Raw genomic sequence first — 15261 nt, 5'->3', positions numbered from 1 at the left:
TTTAAATTTTTGTGAAAAACAAAAAACTATGTCTCTCTGAGGAGAATTATTATGGAAAGAAAAATAAAATCTAGGCCTCTGAAGGTAGGCTGGTGATCTGGAAAGAGTAGAAAGTGTCTGGGGTGTGGACTTGGATGCTGGGCCATTTGCACTGGGACCTGGAGATGTCGCTTAACCTCTCTGAGCCACAAAATCATTTTAAAGTAGGGATAATAACGGCCCTACAGAATAGCTGTGGAGACAAATTGGTAAAACTGCCTGGCATGCGTTGGATCTCTATAAACATGCCTCCTGGGCTTCCCTGGTGATGCAGTGGCTGGAAATCCGTCTGCCAGTGCAGGGGACACGGATTCCATCCCTGGTCCGGGAAGATCCCACATGCTGCGGAGCAACTAAGCCCGTGCGCCACAACTGCTGAGCCTGCTCTCTAGAGCCCGCGAGCCACAACTACTGAAGCCCACGTGCCTAGAGCCCGTGCTTTGCAACAAGAGAAGCCACCGCAATGACAAGCCCGCGCACCGCAAGGGAGACACAACACAGCCCAAAAGAAATTAAAACAAAAAAAAAGCCTCCTCTCCACTTTAGCATTTGGGCCACACCTGGGATAGTTTTGTTTGTTTGTTTTTTTACAATAAATTTATTTATTTTATTATATTTATTTATTGTTTCTGGCTGCATTGGGTCTTCATTGCTGTGCGCGTGCTTTTCTCTGGTTGTGGCGAGCAGGGGCTACTCTTCGTTGCGGTTCGTGGGCTTCTCATTGCAGTGGCTTCTCTTGTTGCGGAGCACGGGCTCTAGGCACGTGGGCTTCAGTAGTTGTGGCACGTGGGCTCAGTAGTTGTGGCACGTGGGCACACCACAACAACGGACCACCAACACCAGTCCCTCAGGTGACTAGATCAGTGACAGCCAATGTGTTCAGAGGCTATAGGAGGACCCCAGTCATAGCCACGGCCTTGGATACCCAAAAAAATCACTGGGGAGAATTTTTTTTTAATCTCACTGCCAGAAGGCGTGATTTAATTGGTCTGGATAGGGCTCAGGCACAGGTAGTTTTTAAAAGTCCCCTGGCTGATTCTAATGTGCTTCCAGAGCCACTAACCTCTCCAGATGAAATTAACTGGTTTTCAAACTTGGTTACACATCGGATCCCCCAGGGAGCTTTAGCAATCCTGATGCTGATGCCTCACCCCAGAGATTCAGAATCAATTGTTCTGGGGGTGCAGCCTGTGCAGGGGAATTGTTAAAAGCTCCTCAGGGGGGCTTCCCTGGTGGCGCAGTCGTTGAGAATCTGCCTGCCAATGCAGGGGACACGGGTTCGAGCCCTGATCTGGGAAGATCCCACATGCCGCGGAGTAACTGGGCCCGTGAGCCACAACTACTGAGCCTGCGCGTCTGGAGCCTGTGCTCCGCAACAAGAGAGGCTGCGACAGTGAGAGGCCCGCGCACCGCGATGAAGAGAGGCCCCCGCTCACCGCAACTAGAGAAAGCCCTCGCGCAGAAATGAAGACCCAACACAGCCTAAATAAAAATTAAAAAAAAAAAAAAAAGCTCCTCAGGGGATTTGAACTTGCAGCTGAGGTTGAGACCACTGAGTATGAGATTCCTGTGCCAACTCACCCCAGTAGCAATCACAGCCAAGGCTCCAGGGATGGCTGCAGGGAGTCAGATTAGCTCGGAGACCAAAATCTCCAGAACTGGGGAAGAAGGAGGTGCCCAGAGGCAGGGGAAGGCAGAAGCAAAAGCCAGACACAGCTGGTCAGTAGCAGCACCAGGCCTCTTGGCAGGGAGCCAGTGTCCTGTGGGTCTCTGAATGCGTGGGGCAGGAGTGACAGAGCAGGGTGTGTGAGCCCCAGCAGGCCAGCAAGGATGGGGAACGCTGGCAAAGACTCCAGGCTTGCCCCCCAGCACACCAAGCAGCTCTGTCCATAGCCTCCTCTGAACCGAGCTGTAGGTCTGCTCCTAATGAGCCTCTCCCTCTCCCAGGCAGGGAAAACAGGAAAGGGTATGTTTCCCTGATGCTTACAAGTCCCGAGGGCCGACAGGCCTTGAGGGGTTCACCCTAAACTAACTGAGTCAGTCCATTACTCTGAGAAGCTGCTGGGAGGAAGAAGAGTATCGAGCCTCACAGGCCCAGGCAGTGAGGCTTGATGGCAGAGGTGCTGTGCAACCCCAGCTGTACTGCACTGACTGTGGCCTGTGTCTGAGTTCAGCTTGTGCATGTGTGAACCAGGGATAAGACACTCCTAACTGAAGCCATAGTATTGGGCCCAGCCCCTCCCGGTGCTCAGCGTGTGGTGGGGTTCAAAGGAGAAGCAACTGGTTCAATCCAGGGGGCCGAAGTTTGGGTGATGTGACAGCCCCCCAGCTCCTGGGAACCCTCTCCCTTCTCCAGGTGAAGACCCAGTACGCTTAACACCCTTTTAAAACCTACTTATTCACCATGAAGGTGTGAGTGAGTGATAGCAGCCCGACCCAGAGGAATTTGGTTTAACAGGGACAAATCCTCAAGTCGCAGAATATTCAAGGACAGAGCAGGGGGACTTCAGGGAAGGCAGGAGAAGTGCTTTCATCACCCTTCACCTCACTTCACCCCACTGGAGGGCTAGATTAATTCTGACCCTGAGTCCACTTCCTCTGACTCAGGTTCTGCTCAGCTGGGTCACTTGGGTTTGGTCTTGTGTGGACTGGAAACACAGCAAAGGCAGGGGGACCCCAAACCAGGGGAACCCCAAATTAGAGGGTCAGCCCAGAAGTGACTTCTGGAGAAGGGACATGCACCTTCTCCTTGCCCTGGCAAATGACATAATCTGTGGTCCTCCGTTTCCCCATCTGTGAAATGGGCATGTCATTAGTACCCATCTTCTAGGGTTATTGTGAAATTTAAACTCACAAAATAAGATACTGTATTTAAACCAATTAGGACACAATTTGGCCCATGTCCTAAAGACTCACTAAAGCTTAATGAGATTAACTCGTTTCCACCCCCATCATTCCAAGAAAACGGCCCTTTCTCAGCAGATCCCTGGTTCTCACCCCCTGGCCCTCTTTTTCACAATAGTAAGTTGATATTTCTGTTTGAACTCTCTTCTCTCAGCTCCCTGACTATGGCTGCCCTCCCCCTGGTCCCTTCTTATCTCTCTGACATCCCCCTACTCCTGACCTCTGCCAGCCCCCCTCCTGGGGACTCCCAGACCTCTGTTCTCCTCTCCCCTGGGAAGAACACCACTGTACCTGTCCCATAGCCACACAGTCTGGCTCCCTGTCACACTTCCCATTTCCACTAGTGGTACCATCGTCTCTCATCCTCCAAACTCCAAACCCTAATAATCTCTACGTCTCTTTCACTCCCATATCCAGGCAGCTGTCAAGGCCTTTTGAGTCTTCCTTCTACCTCCTATCTCGAAGCAGACCTGCTCAAGCCCCTGAGCAAACTCTCCTAGAGCTGTCCTCCAAGTGTCCCACCCCACTCACCCCACGCCTTGACCATTCATCAGCAGAGCGCTGGAGTTTAAGAACACAGATCCTAGAGCCAGCCTGCTTGGGTCCAGATTCTGATGCTACTGGCAGTAAGACCCTGGGTGAGTTACTTAACCTCTCTGGGCCTCAGTTTCCTTACCTACGAGATGTGGATAGTATTTGTACCTTTTCCAGAAGAGGTACTAATTGTTGGGAGGATTAAATTAGTTCACATACATCAATTACCTCAGAAGTGCCACAGGAGCCTTTGCTGTTATTATTATGACCCATGTCTCCCACCTTGGCCTGGGAGCAACCTCAGAAGGAAACTTGGGTCTGAGAGCTCACTGTGTCCACAGCACCCAACACGGTGTCTGGCGCCCGGCTGGCCTGGAAGACAGGGCTGCTGGATTAAACCCAATGTGTACTGTGAGACTTCAAGAGGTGCCTCGGAAGTAGAGGAAAGCGGCCTTGTTTTCCTGAACAAGGCCCACCCTGTCCTGCCCTACGGGGGCCTCCCAAATGCCTGCACCTCCTGAGTGGCTGTTGTGTATGTGGGTGACCCTAGGGCTCAGCAGGGGGCAGGTCTGCTCGCTTACCAGGCCAGTGTGACACACCTGACACCTCCATTAGCACCACTGTCAGTCACATCACAGTTAATCTGTCCCTGGCTTTGGAGGAGGGCCCAAGCTGCCCAGCCATCCTGGAGGGAAACCAGTCCAGGGCTCAGCCTGGGAGGGGGATGGGAGCCCACCTGGGCTTTCCGCAAAGCCTGCACCTTCCCCCCACACCCGCACCTCCTCCGATGGCTGATCGGAGAGCCCAGGCCTCTGAGCTGGGCTGACCTCCTTACAAGGCTGGATTCTGAGGCCCTAGGAGGCCTTCCCTGGGATGCGGGTTGTGGGGGGTCAGCTGGACAAACCCCGAAACCTCTAGGCAGTGCGGTCGGAAATCCCAATTCCTTCCACCCCTATGAGAATGGAGCTGCCATGTTCTCCCATACCCCAACCTTGAATTTCCGCTCCCTTCCTCTCTATCCCAACCATTTTTCCTACATCCCTTGTCCCCAGGAACTGACACTGCCCCCGCAACCTTCCACCCTGCCCTGAGCCTCCTTTAGACCCTGTTGCTTCAACCCCTCCCATTCCCCACCACTCCAGAAGCCCCAGGAACTGGCTAGACATGGAACGGGGGTTTGTTTGGCTGAAATGCCTATTTTTGTTTCCAGTCTCATTTTGCACAACTATTTAACTGTCTAAAATATACGTGTGCACATCTGAGCTCCCTGTAAGCCCCCTGAAGACAGAAATGTGGCTACATTCCCTTGAATGCCACACAGCTGGAGGCGCAGTGCTGAGCACATCGTAGGTGCTCAATGACCACCTATGGAACAGACTGTGGCTTTTCTGTCCCAGCCGAGGCAGGAAAAGAAGCCACTTCATCTCCTGGATCAGCAGCCTAATAGGGAGAGAGACAGGGATGCCTGGAGGCCATCCGTCTGCTCATTCCTGTCCCCTCACCCCACTGCACATACCCTGTCAGTAGCCACTGTGAACAGAGTGCCAGGGAGCCCATGCCAATGCCACCAGCCAGGATGCCCTGAGGTATCTGTTCTGACACCCTAGGGCTCCTGTCAGAGTGGCCAGCAGAGGCCCAGCTTCCTCAGGGCTGCCTGGACAGCCCTGCCCGAGAAGCCCCTGCCAGCTCGCCCACCTGCTATAGCAACCACCAGGAAACCAGGCTGGGTTCTTGTGACTTAACACAGACCAATACCGTGTTACAGCTCCCATCCTACGTGTCCCCTCTCCCCCCTACATTTGCCACAATTTGTAATTATATGTTTCTTTGTGCAATTATTGGATTAATGTCTGCCTGCCCCACTAGCATATAAACTCCAAGAGGTTGGGTGAAGGGTGAAGACTGTGTGTTTTGTTTCCTCCTGACTTCCCAGCATCTAGTGCAGTGCCTGTCACATGGTAGGGCATCAATTAACGTTTGTGGATGAAATGCTGAACGGCATTTTATGTATACCAGAGCCTTACATGTAGGTTGTGAGCTTCAAAGCAGCCCTACAAGGTAGGTGGATGTTTAGGTACCCAGTTTACAGATAAGGAAACTGAGGCTCAGACAGGTCAAAGTTTGCCCAGGTTGAGAGTGCTTTTTCGTCACAGAGTCAGGATTGGAAACTAGGTATCTGTATCTATACTCAACAATCTACACTCAAACAATGATGAGGTGTATTATGAGTAGGCTTTGTAGCGTCAAAAAATTCCATGAGCTGTTTGCACTGCAATCCTCATCCCCATTTATGGCAACTCACCTGGCAGCACATATCCTGGGATCCTGACTCCCCAGAGTCTCTCAGTCAGGAGTTGGGGCTGCTGGGGACCAAGTCACCTCTACGTGCATCTAGAGCCGCCATCTGGCCCCCACCTGCCCCTCACTGGGCACAGTGAAAAGACCAGCAACTGAGCTCCGGGCAGGGCGCCCAACAGACACCAGGGCTTCTCTGAAATCCTTGGTACCTCCCATCCCCCCAACCTGGGAGGGCTTCCACCAATGGGAAAGTCAGACCCGGAGGAAAAAAGGCGGGGTGTGGTGAGGGAAGGGCAGGGAGCCAGAGGGATCCCCAGTTCCACCCTGTGCAGGGCCACCAGCACGCAGCTCCAGGAGGCTCTGCTCGCTTGTACTGATGGGATGGCCCTCATCAACGTGACCGTGCCCCCCGCACCTGTGCTTGGGGACAGGGGACATTTTCTCATCTCACCGATCATAGTCCCCGTTGCAGAGGGCTCTCACAGGAATGGAGAAAGTTTGCCAGACTGGGTTTAGGGTGTTCTTCATGACCTCAGTCTTGTGGCAGATGGTGAACCTGGCAAAGAAGAGAGGGAAGTCTGTCAGTCCTGACTCCAAGGGAGGCAGAATTCAGATCACCAGAGGGGCTGGCTTGTTAATCTCTGCAGTTGCCAGACAGTAGAAACAATGGCTTCGTGAGGTGATGAGCTGCCTGTCACTAGCAGCATCCAGGTAGAAGCTAGACAGCCATTCCTTTTTTTTTTATCTTTGTATAAACTTCAGTTTATTTTATTTTTTTAACATTTTTATTGGAGTATAATTGCTTTACAATGGTGTGTTAGTTTCTGTTGTATAACAAAGTGAATCAGCTATATATATACATATATCCCCATATCTCCTCCCTCTTGCATCTCCCTCCCACCCTCCCTATCCCACCCCTCTAGGTGGTCACAAAGCACCGAGCTGATCTCCCTGTGCTACACAGCTGCTTCCCACTAGCTATCTATTTTACATTTGGTAGTGTATATATGTCCATGCCACTCTCTCACTTCTTCCCAGCTTACCCGTCCCCCTCCCCGTGTCCTCAAGTCCATTCTCTACATCTGCGTCTTTATTCCTAGACAGCCATTTCTTGATAACACTACAAAAAGGATTCCTGCACCAGGTAAGAGTGTCAGGAGATGTGGCTCTGGCCCCTGTTCTCTGCGTGACCTTGAGCAAGACTGTCCCCCTCTCGGCCTCTATTTCCTCGCCTGTAAACCCAGGGAGTTGGCCACTATTAGACTTCCTTCATCTGAGATCCATGGAAGGATCTGGAGATGGGCTTTAGGGGTCTGTGAACCCTTGAAATCGTCAGTGGAACTGGGTGCCTGAGTTTCATGTGCTTGCTGTTCCCCTGTCTGAAGGACTCTCTCCCAAATTTCCATGTTAACGGCTCACCTCCTTACTTCCTTCAGGTTTCACTCAACTGTCATCTCTTTGACATGAGCACCTGCCCTGAGAACCATTATCTAAAATTTATACCCCCTGGTCCCCTGACTCTGAGATATCCTAGTCCCTTTCCATACTGCTTTTTCCATCCCATCTGTCACCATTTGACATTTGACATGGTCTGTCTTTCTCCTTATTTCTTTCATAGTCTGTCACTAAAATGTAAGCTCCATAAGGGCAAGGGTTTGTCTTCCTTGTTCACTGGTATATCTCTAGTGCCCAGAATAGCACCTGGCACTTAGTAAGGTGTTCATGTAATATTTTTTTCAGAATGAACTAATGAATAAATGTATTTCTCAGAGGAGAGTTTCCATAGCTCTCACTGGCATTTCAAGCCAGTAAAATTAAAGCCCCTGGCTTAGATGATCTCTAAGACCCTTTCAGCTCTTGTAGTCTGAATCCATGAGCTTGCTTTGCAAACTGAAAGTGCAGAATTGGCTTAATCCCAGCTGGGCCCCGATCCAGCGCCCCTGCCCACTCCCCATGCCGTGCCTGACTGGCCCCGCCGTGGAAGCCTGCCCTGCCACGTGGAGGGGCAGCGAGAAGCCAGAGAGGAGCTCAGGGCAGGGGCTGTCCCCATGAGATTTCCCAGCATCCACCCCAGCTACCTCCTGGCTTGGAAAGGTCACCCAGGAAGGTGCCTGGGCACCGCCCATACCCACACAGCCTGTGCCATTTCTTCTCTGGCAATTTTCAAGTCAAAATGTCATTCCTGTCACCATGGCTCAGCGTTTCTCTTCTGTGCTCCTTCTCGCCCACCCACTGGAGTGTGAGGTACATGTGGGAGACCTCCCCACACACTCCAGAGCTGGTGATGGGGACAGGAATGGGGACGGGGAAAGGAGGGGCCACAGCTGCCCATGGCTGGGGCAGTAGGTCGGGCAGGAAGAGGAGCCTGGACTGGGGGAGGAGGCAGGAGCAGCAACTGGTGGTGAAGGGAGGAAGGTTCGCACCCTGCAGGAGCCCTAACCTCCCACCTGCAACAGTCGCACAGACCTGCTGTGGACCCTCCCCGTCTCCCCACCTCTTTGGAACCACTGCCTTCTCTAGCTCCTCTCGCTTGCCAGCCAAACTGCCTGACCAAGTCTTCTAAGCTATTAGCCTCATTTCCTCCCTAGGTCTTTCTTCCTGAGCCCTGTATGGTCTGTTTTCTGCTTCAGACTCTTGCCTGAAACCACTTTCTTTAAACTCCCCCAAGCCCCCCGCCTTTTCCATCACTAAATCCACAGGCCCCTCGATCCCCTATTGTACTTGCCATGGGGGACAAGGCCCTAGTGTGGAAATGGTCCCTGCAGTCATCTCCCAGCTCAACTCAATTCATTTCAACACACACTCGGGACGTGGCCGTGGGGTGAGGGTGTGAACCAACGGGGTCAGACAGATGTGGGCTCCGGTCCCAGGACCACTACCTCCAGCTGTGCAGCCCTGGGCACGTGACTGAGCTTCCCAAAGAACCGTAACTAACGCTGCCAGATCCTGTTCTAATAACCCGAATTAACTCATTTAATCCTCACGGCTTCCCTGGGAGGGAGGTGTTATGATTCTCCCCATCACACACACCAAGAAACTGAAACGCAGAGGGTAGGGCCCCACTGTCCAGAATGGTAGCCACTAGCCTCACGTGGCTATTTACATTTAAATTAACTAAAATGAAATGAAATAAAAAATTCAGTTCCTCTGTCGCACTAGCCCCTTTCAAGGGCTCAGCAGCTATACGTGGCTGATGGCGACCATAAGGGACAGTGAGATACAGAACATCTCCACCATCACATAAAGTTCCATTCGGTTAGACACGTGCCTAAAATTACAGAGTTAATGATTGGCAGCGACTGGCCGAGCCCGGCTCTCCATCACCACATTCTTGCTCCCAGACCAGTGATTCTGATTGAAGAAGACAAGGTATATGCAGTGCCAGGAGCACGGGTGCTCCGTGGATGCTTCCTGCCCTTTTCCCTCCTGGCGTGGCAGGCCTGACATTTCACTCCCTGTGGTCCCTCTGGATCGGTTTCTCCGGTTGCCCTTGGTGTCCCCTCACCCCAGACAGAGCCAGCCCATGCTTCAAGTGAAACTCACCCCCAAATAAACCCCCATCGCCTGCCCCATCTGACCAGCTCCTTTGCCATTTTCAACAGTCTGGGTTCCCCGCAGCTCGTCTGCCAGGGAGGGGGCGGTGGGCGGTCCCCACCCAAGTTCCGCAGAGCCAGGTCTTGCCCTGCCCTTTTGCCCATGTCCTCCCCTCCCTGCCTCCTCCCCTGCATTTCCACAGCTCGCCTGGCGCAGCACCTCCCACCTGTTCACCGCGTCAGTCACGAGTCTCTCCCTCTCCCCCGCCCCCTCCCCACCCAACCTACACACCGCTCTGCTAGAATAATCATTGGCAAACACTCTGCAACATGTCCATCTCCTGTTCCACAACCCAAATCCCTCCCTCCTGCTGGCCAGTCAGCCTTCGCCGCTGAGACAAGCCCTGGGGCGGCCCCTGCCCTCCTTTCTGGAGGGGACTTGCATGGACATTTCCATGGGCACCCAGAACATTACTCAGACCTTTTCCTCCCTCCCTCAAATCAAGTCAAAGTCAACAAGAATTATTTAAAGAAATCCTGCTAAGAGTCCTATGGTGAGACAAAGGATCCTTTTGTTATGCAAATTATCGTACCTAATTTCCCTTGTTTTGTACGCTCGTTTAAAGATCAGTTTTCCCTTCGACTGAAACATACCTCCTCCCTGCTGCTGCCCTGCCCCCCAACACACACACACACAAACACACACACACACACACGCACGCATGCACACGCACACACACGCACACACCCAGAATTTCAGATTCTAGGGGACTTAGCGAGGCCTCCCTGCCCTCTGTTCAGGGCACACTTGCTTTGCACACACTGTTTCTCTAGTATGTTATTCTTCCCTGCTCCTCCCCCCACCCCCAAACCCCAAACCCCGTGGACCCATTTTTTTCCTCTCCTTCAAAACCTTCTTCCTAGTTCCCTTCTCCAGCAGCGTTTCTCTAATTAACCTCCCTGGCCCCATCGCTTCCTCATTCTGCAGAATCCCAGCTAAGCAGCTGCAGCCTTCCAGAGCTGTGGTGCTTAGAGACCATGGAGACCACCTAATCTAACCAGATCATTTTACTGATGAGAAAACAGGCCCAGAGAGGGGGCATACTTGTCTAGGGTCACAGAGCGGGTTGGAAAAGAGGACTTACGTCCCAAGACCCTCAACCTAGAATCTGTCCCTCTGTGTACATCACTGACCTCTTACATTGCCCAACGAGTTGTCTTTCCATCATATTGTGGGTGGCTTCCAGATTAGGGAGAGGAGAGAAGGAAATGGAGGCTTCAAAGATGGGAGAGATTTTGAATGAAGTCTGGGGCCAAGGGGGGAAGGGGGTCCAGATTTGCCATGCTGAGTAGGAAGTAGTGGGGGGAATATGTGTAGTGGGGTGTTAGGAAGGCTGTGCGTGAGCGAGGACAAGGCTTAGAGATGTAGACTGATGCATGTGGAAGAAGGAATAGACTATCAGAGGGGCCCCTCATTCCTGCCCTAGCCCTGTTTTTGCCCGCTCCCTCCATCTCTGACATGCCCAGCGCCAGCCATTTAGTAATGACCCTCAGAATGGCACTGTGGGCTTGCAGTCTGCCCCTTATCCCCCACCAGCCCCATCTGCGTGGCCAGGGTACTACCTTGGAGCCCCTGACTTCCACCCAGAGCCCCTGCCCTCTCTAGAGCAGGGGCCTCAGGGCAGCAGCAGGAGGAGATGGCCCAAGCCACCCCCGCCCGGCAAGTCACCACAGTCCATCCCTCCCCCCAAAGCCCATGCCCCCAGAAGTGGGGGTGAAGCGTTGCCGGAGAACTCACGTTCCATCCTCGTTGCTTCTGTAGAACACCAAGAAGGGGTCAGACTTCCCAAAGAAATCTTTCTTGTCCAGCTTGTTGGCACAGAACTGCATTGTGGCGACATCCTGGTGGGAAGGAGGGAGAAGAGGGGTGTGAGTCACAGAAGGCTGGAGGGGGGCCCCGTCCCTACGGGGACACAGCCCCAGGGCCTGGGGATTCTGGGCCCCAAGCCAGTTAGAAAGGACAGCAGCTCCTGCCCTGCACCACGTGCCAGGCCCTGAGCTAACACTTAGGAGGGTCTCATTTCATCTTCAAACAACCCCACCCGGCAGGTCTGGTGGAGCAGCCGGGCAGTGAAGCAGGTGGATTCTGGAGCCGGCTGCCCCAGTTTGAATCCTGGCTCTACCACTTTGTAGCTGTGTGACCAGGCAAGGGAGGTAACCTCTCAGAGCCTCAGTTTCCCCTCTGTAACATGGGGCTGATTGCAGTACACACTTCAAAGTGCTGTGGTGAGGGCTGAATGAGATCAAGTATGCGAAGTCTGGAGCGGAGTGCAGGCACGTCACCCACTCGGTCAAGGTTCATGCACAAGGTATCATCACTATTGTACTGAGTGGCTCAGAGAGAGGTGCAATGACTAACTCAAGCCACTCTGAGCTTGGTCACCTAACCCCAAGCCCTAACCCCAAGCCCTCGCTGGCCACATCGCCTCACTCCCTTACATGACTGTATGGTTCCTAGAGGACATTCAAGTTTACGTATCACTTTCACATGCACTGACTCACAAGAGGCTCATCTAACCCTGAGGTAGCTATAGCTGGACCATGACCCCCCCATTTTACAGCTGAGGAGCCTAAAGCTCAGAGCAGGGAGCAACCCCTACAAGTTTATCAAACAGAGCCCTGGGTTTCTGACTCCCCTGACTAGTTCACAGCTTTGGCTGACCCAGACCTAACACTCAACCCAAGAGCATAAGGAAGGTACCAGGCCTAGTGAGAATCGGTTGACCTCTCCTCTCACACGGCTCCTAGCCGCTCAGCTCGCTGCAGCCAGCAGGGCACTGGGCAGAGATGCCCCCGTGTCCTCCTCTTTGCCCATCCCCGTGTGGTCTCTTCAACCTGAAAGCTCTGCATCCCGACAAGTCAGCTGCCAACCGGCCAGAGCTCAAGGCTCTGTCAATAGTCCCTGGGGCCTGGCCTGGCCCTTGAGGGAAGCGAGGCAGGAAGCAAGCCACCCAGCTCTCTCACGCTGCCCGCTTCCTCTCAGTGGCGAAGAGGGTCTCTGGAGATCAGTGTCCTACAGCCCAGTGAGGACCAAAATGCTGGCAGGGATGAAGATGCAACCTCTCACAGCTTGAAGGACATGGTCAAAGGTTGGGGCAGTGGGTACGATATAATGGTTAAGAATATGGTCTCTGGAGCCAGGCTGCCTGCTTCCGTTCCATCCCCTCACTAGCTGTGTGACCTAGGGCAAGTTACTCACCCTCTCTGTGCTCAGTTTCCTCATCTGTAAAATGGGGTACAGGCAAGGCCCACCTCATAGGCTTGTGAGAATGAAATGAGTTAATTGAGTACAGCGCTGAGAACAGTATATTGCACACACTAAGTACTGTGTGTGTACAAGTTATGATGATTTGGATATTTCTCCCCTCCCCCCGCCCACTGTGTGTGGTCTCTGTCCCTGCCCCACTCCCACCTCTACCACCTCATATGCCTTCCCTCAAGGACATCTGACAACAGCAAACAGAGCATCCCTCCATTCACTGGCTCATTCATTCATTCAACAAACATGTATTAGACACCATCTGTGTGGGCCTGTCACTGAACTCAGTGCTTTACAGCCTTATCATATTTAGTCCTCAGAATAATCCTTTGTTGCTTTTTACAAATGAGGACGCTGGGGGTTGGGGGAGCTAGGTAACCTGCCCAACATCACCAGCTGGCAACTGGTGGAACAGAAATTCAACATGTATGAACTCAACATGATTTCAAAGTCATGCCTCTTCCAGCACAGAGCACACTATAGTTCACAAGACCCGCTTCCCTGTATCTTTAGAGTCGCTGATTTCTTCTGACTCGGGTCAGGGCTGGATTCGGGTTGGCCTGGGCTGAGAGGGTCTCCTGAAGGGAGGCCCTGAGGGGCAGTGCTGGGGCACAGTGGCCAGCACACGGAGGCGCCCAGGTAATGATGGCTTTTATCATGTCCCTCAGCATCGCCCACCTGAGAGGGACAAGGAGGCCGGATTGGGGGCTTCCAAGGCCTAGAAGCCCCGGAATCTGAGAGCCTCCTGAGGAATCTAGGACTTCAGACCTGGAATAGAGAATGGCTGACTTACCGAGCACTTACTCGATGCCAGGTGCTGTGTTAAGCCTTCTCTTTACACATATTATTTTACTGAATCCTCATTATAACAGTATGAAGTAACTCCTCTAGTCTCCCAGTTTACAGATGAGGAAACTGAGGCTTTTAGAGGTCGTCCAAGATCACACAGTGGTGGTAACAAAGGCAGTTAGACTTCAGGGCTTTCCCTCACACCCTCCCAGAAAGATATCTAGCCTTCTAAGTCCATCCCCAGCAGTCACTATCTTTCCCCAGGAGAAAGTTCCAATCCCATCCCATGCTGGATGGAGGGAGCACTTTAAACGCCTCCCTGGGGAGTTCCATCCCAAGGCCTAGAAAGAGGAGGAAGCCTAGGACCTGGTAGGCTCCTCCTGGCACTGGCTATATAATTTGTGGGACCCAGTAAAAAGGGAAAATGTGAGGTCCTTTGTTCAAAGAGTATTAAGAGATTTCAAGACTGTAATAGCAGAACATTAAACCAAGAGCAGGTCCTGTGTGACTGAACAGATCACATGCCCATAAAGTGGGCCCTGGCTCCTCCCCATGGATGGAACCATCAGCGGCATCAGAAAACAGACCAGACTTTGCCGAGTAGGAGCCCCAGCAAGGAATGCAAAGCTCTGAGTTCTAGTTTGTCCCAGCAGTCCTTCAAGCCCTCTGAGCCTGTCTTCTCATCTATAAAGTGACGCATTGGACAGGATGATCACCACTGTCCTTTTCAACTGGGCGGTTTAGGTCTTGGCGCTGATGCCACAGGGAGCGTACTGGGAAAGGGGCGGCATCTAGGGAAGGCTGGTGCTCAGGGGACAGTCTGGGGATCCAGGATCCCTCCAGCATAGCTTGGTGGTTATCACAGTGACCTCTCCCACATCTGGAGGTCACCTGTGTGACACCTTCACCTGAATGGATACAGGCAAGCTGCACATGACACCTATACTGGTTGACTATGAAATACACACATATATTTGAAACAACCAAAACAGATGCCACAAAATCCAGAGGCAAAGCTCTTATTTTTCCTTCCTAGAAGGACCCCTGCGGGCCCTGCAAGGTCAGGGAGGGGAGCAGGAATATCAGAAAAATATTAATGCAGAACTTAATAGACCCTAACTTCCAGGACTATTTAGTGCTCCACTGGGAGGGCCATGGTCCCAGCACAGCACCTGACAGAGAGAACAGTACAAAGGAGCCACAGACACCTGGTTGGAACCCCAGCTCTGCCATCTCCTAGCTGAGCAGCCTGGGGCAAGCAATTTAACCTAAGTCTTGGTATTCTCCTCTGGAAAAATGGAGTAATAATGCCCCCTGTGAGACTGTTGGGAAGACCAAGGGAGATGATATATGTTAAGTACCAGTCCACAGTGCCCAGCATAGAACAGCTAAAAGAATAGAAGCCAACACTCGCCAAGTGCCATCTACTCCCGGGCTGACCCATATGGAATTGCCAATGTTCAACTCGTGTTTATCTACGATAACTGCAATCGTTATTCCCATTTTAAAGCTGAGGAGACTGAGGCACAGAGAAGTTAATACCCTTTCCTGAAGCTACAAAGCTTAGTAAGAGGAGAAGCTTGGAGTGAAACAAGACAGTCTGGCTCCAAAGATTAATAGCTGAGATTCCAAATGATGACCCCAAATCATCAAGATAAGTTTAGTTATGTTTTGTAGCCTCAGTTTGAGAAGTCAGAGAAGTGTGAAATCCATTTTAGAAAAGTCTCCTCTATGCAAGCTAGCTAAAAAAAAAAAAGACTGACTCTGAAATTCATCTAACTGGAAACATCCACCAGTGAGCCACATCTCATTCCCCCACCCCACCCCCATGGCAAATATGTGTGA

At 52.2% G+C, this 15261-nt stretch overlaps 1 protein-coding gene across 2 annotated transcripts in view; it reads right to left on the bottom strand.

The window, feature by feature from the left end:
• CPNE5 (copine 5) overlaps nucleotides 1–15261 on the bottom strand; it is a 91615-nt gene that overhangs the window by 21194 nt on the left and 55160 nt on the right. For both annotated transcript variants that reach the window (XM_079933266.1, XM_079933267.1), the window contains 2 exons: nucleotides 11107–11210; nucleotides 6227–6331 (listed from right to left, as the gene is read on the bottom strand). In XM_079933266.1, the coding sequence (XP_079789392.1) occupies nucleotides 6227–6331; nucleotides 11107–11210 (209 nt within the window). The remainder of the gene's footprint in view (nucleotides 1–6226; nucleotides 6332–11106; nucleotides 11211–15261) is intronic.

The sequence above is a fragment of the Stenella coeruleoalba genome (genome assembly GCF_951394435.1).
Source record: "Stenella coeruleoalba genome assembly, chromosome: 10".
In the NCBI taxonomy this organism is placed as follows: Eukaryota; Metazoa; Chordata; class Mammalia; order Artiodactyla; family Delphinidae; genus Stenella; species Stenella coeruleoalba.
Note: the sequence above shows the minus strand (reverse complement) of the source record. Positions and strands in the feature narration are given on the sequence as shown.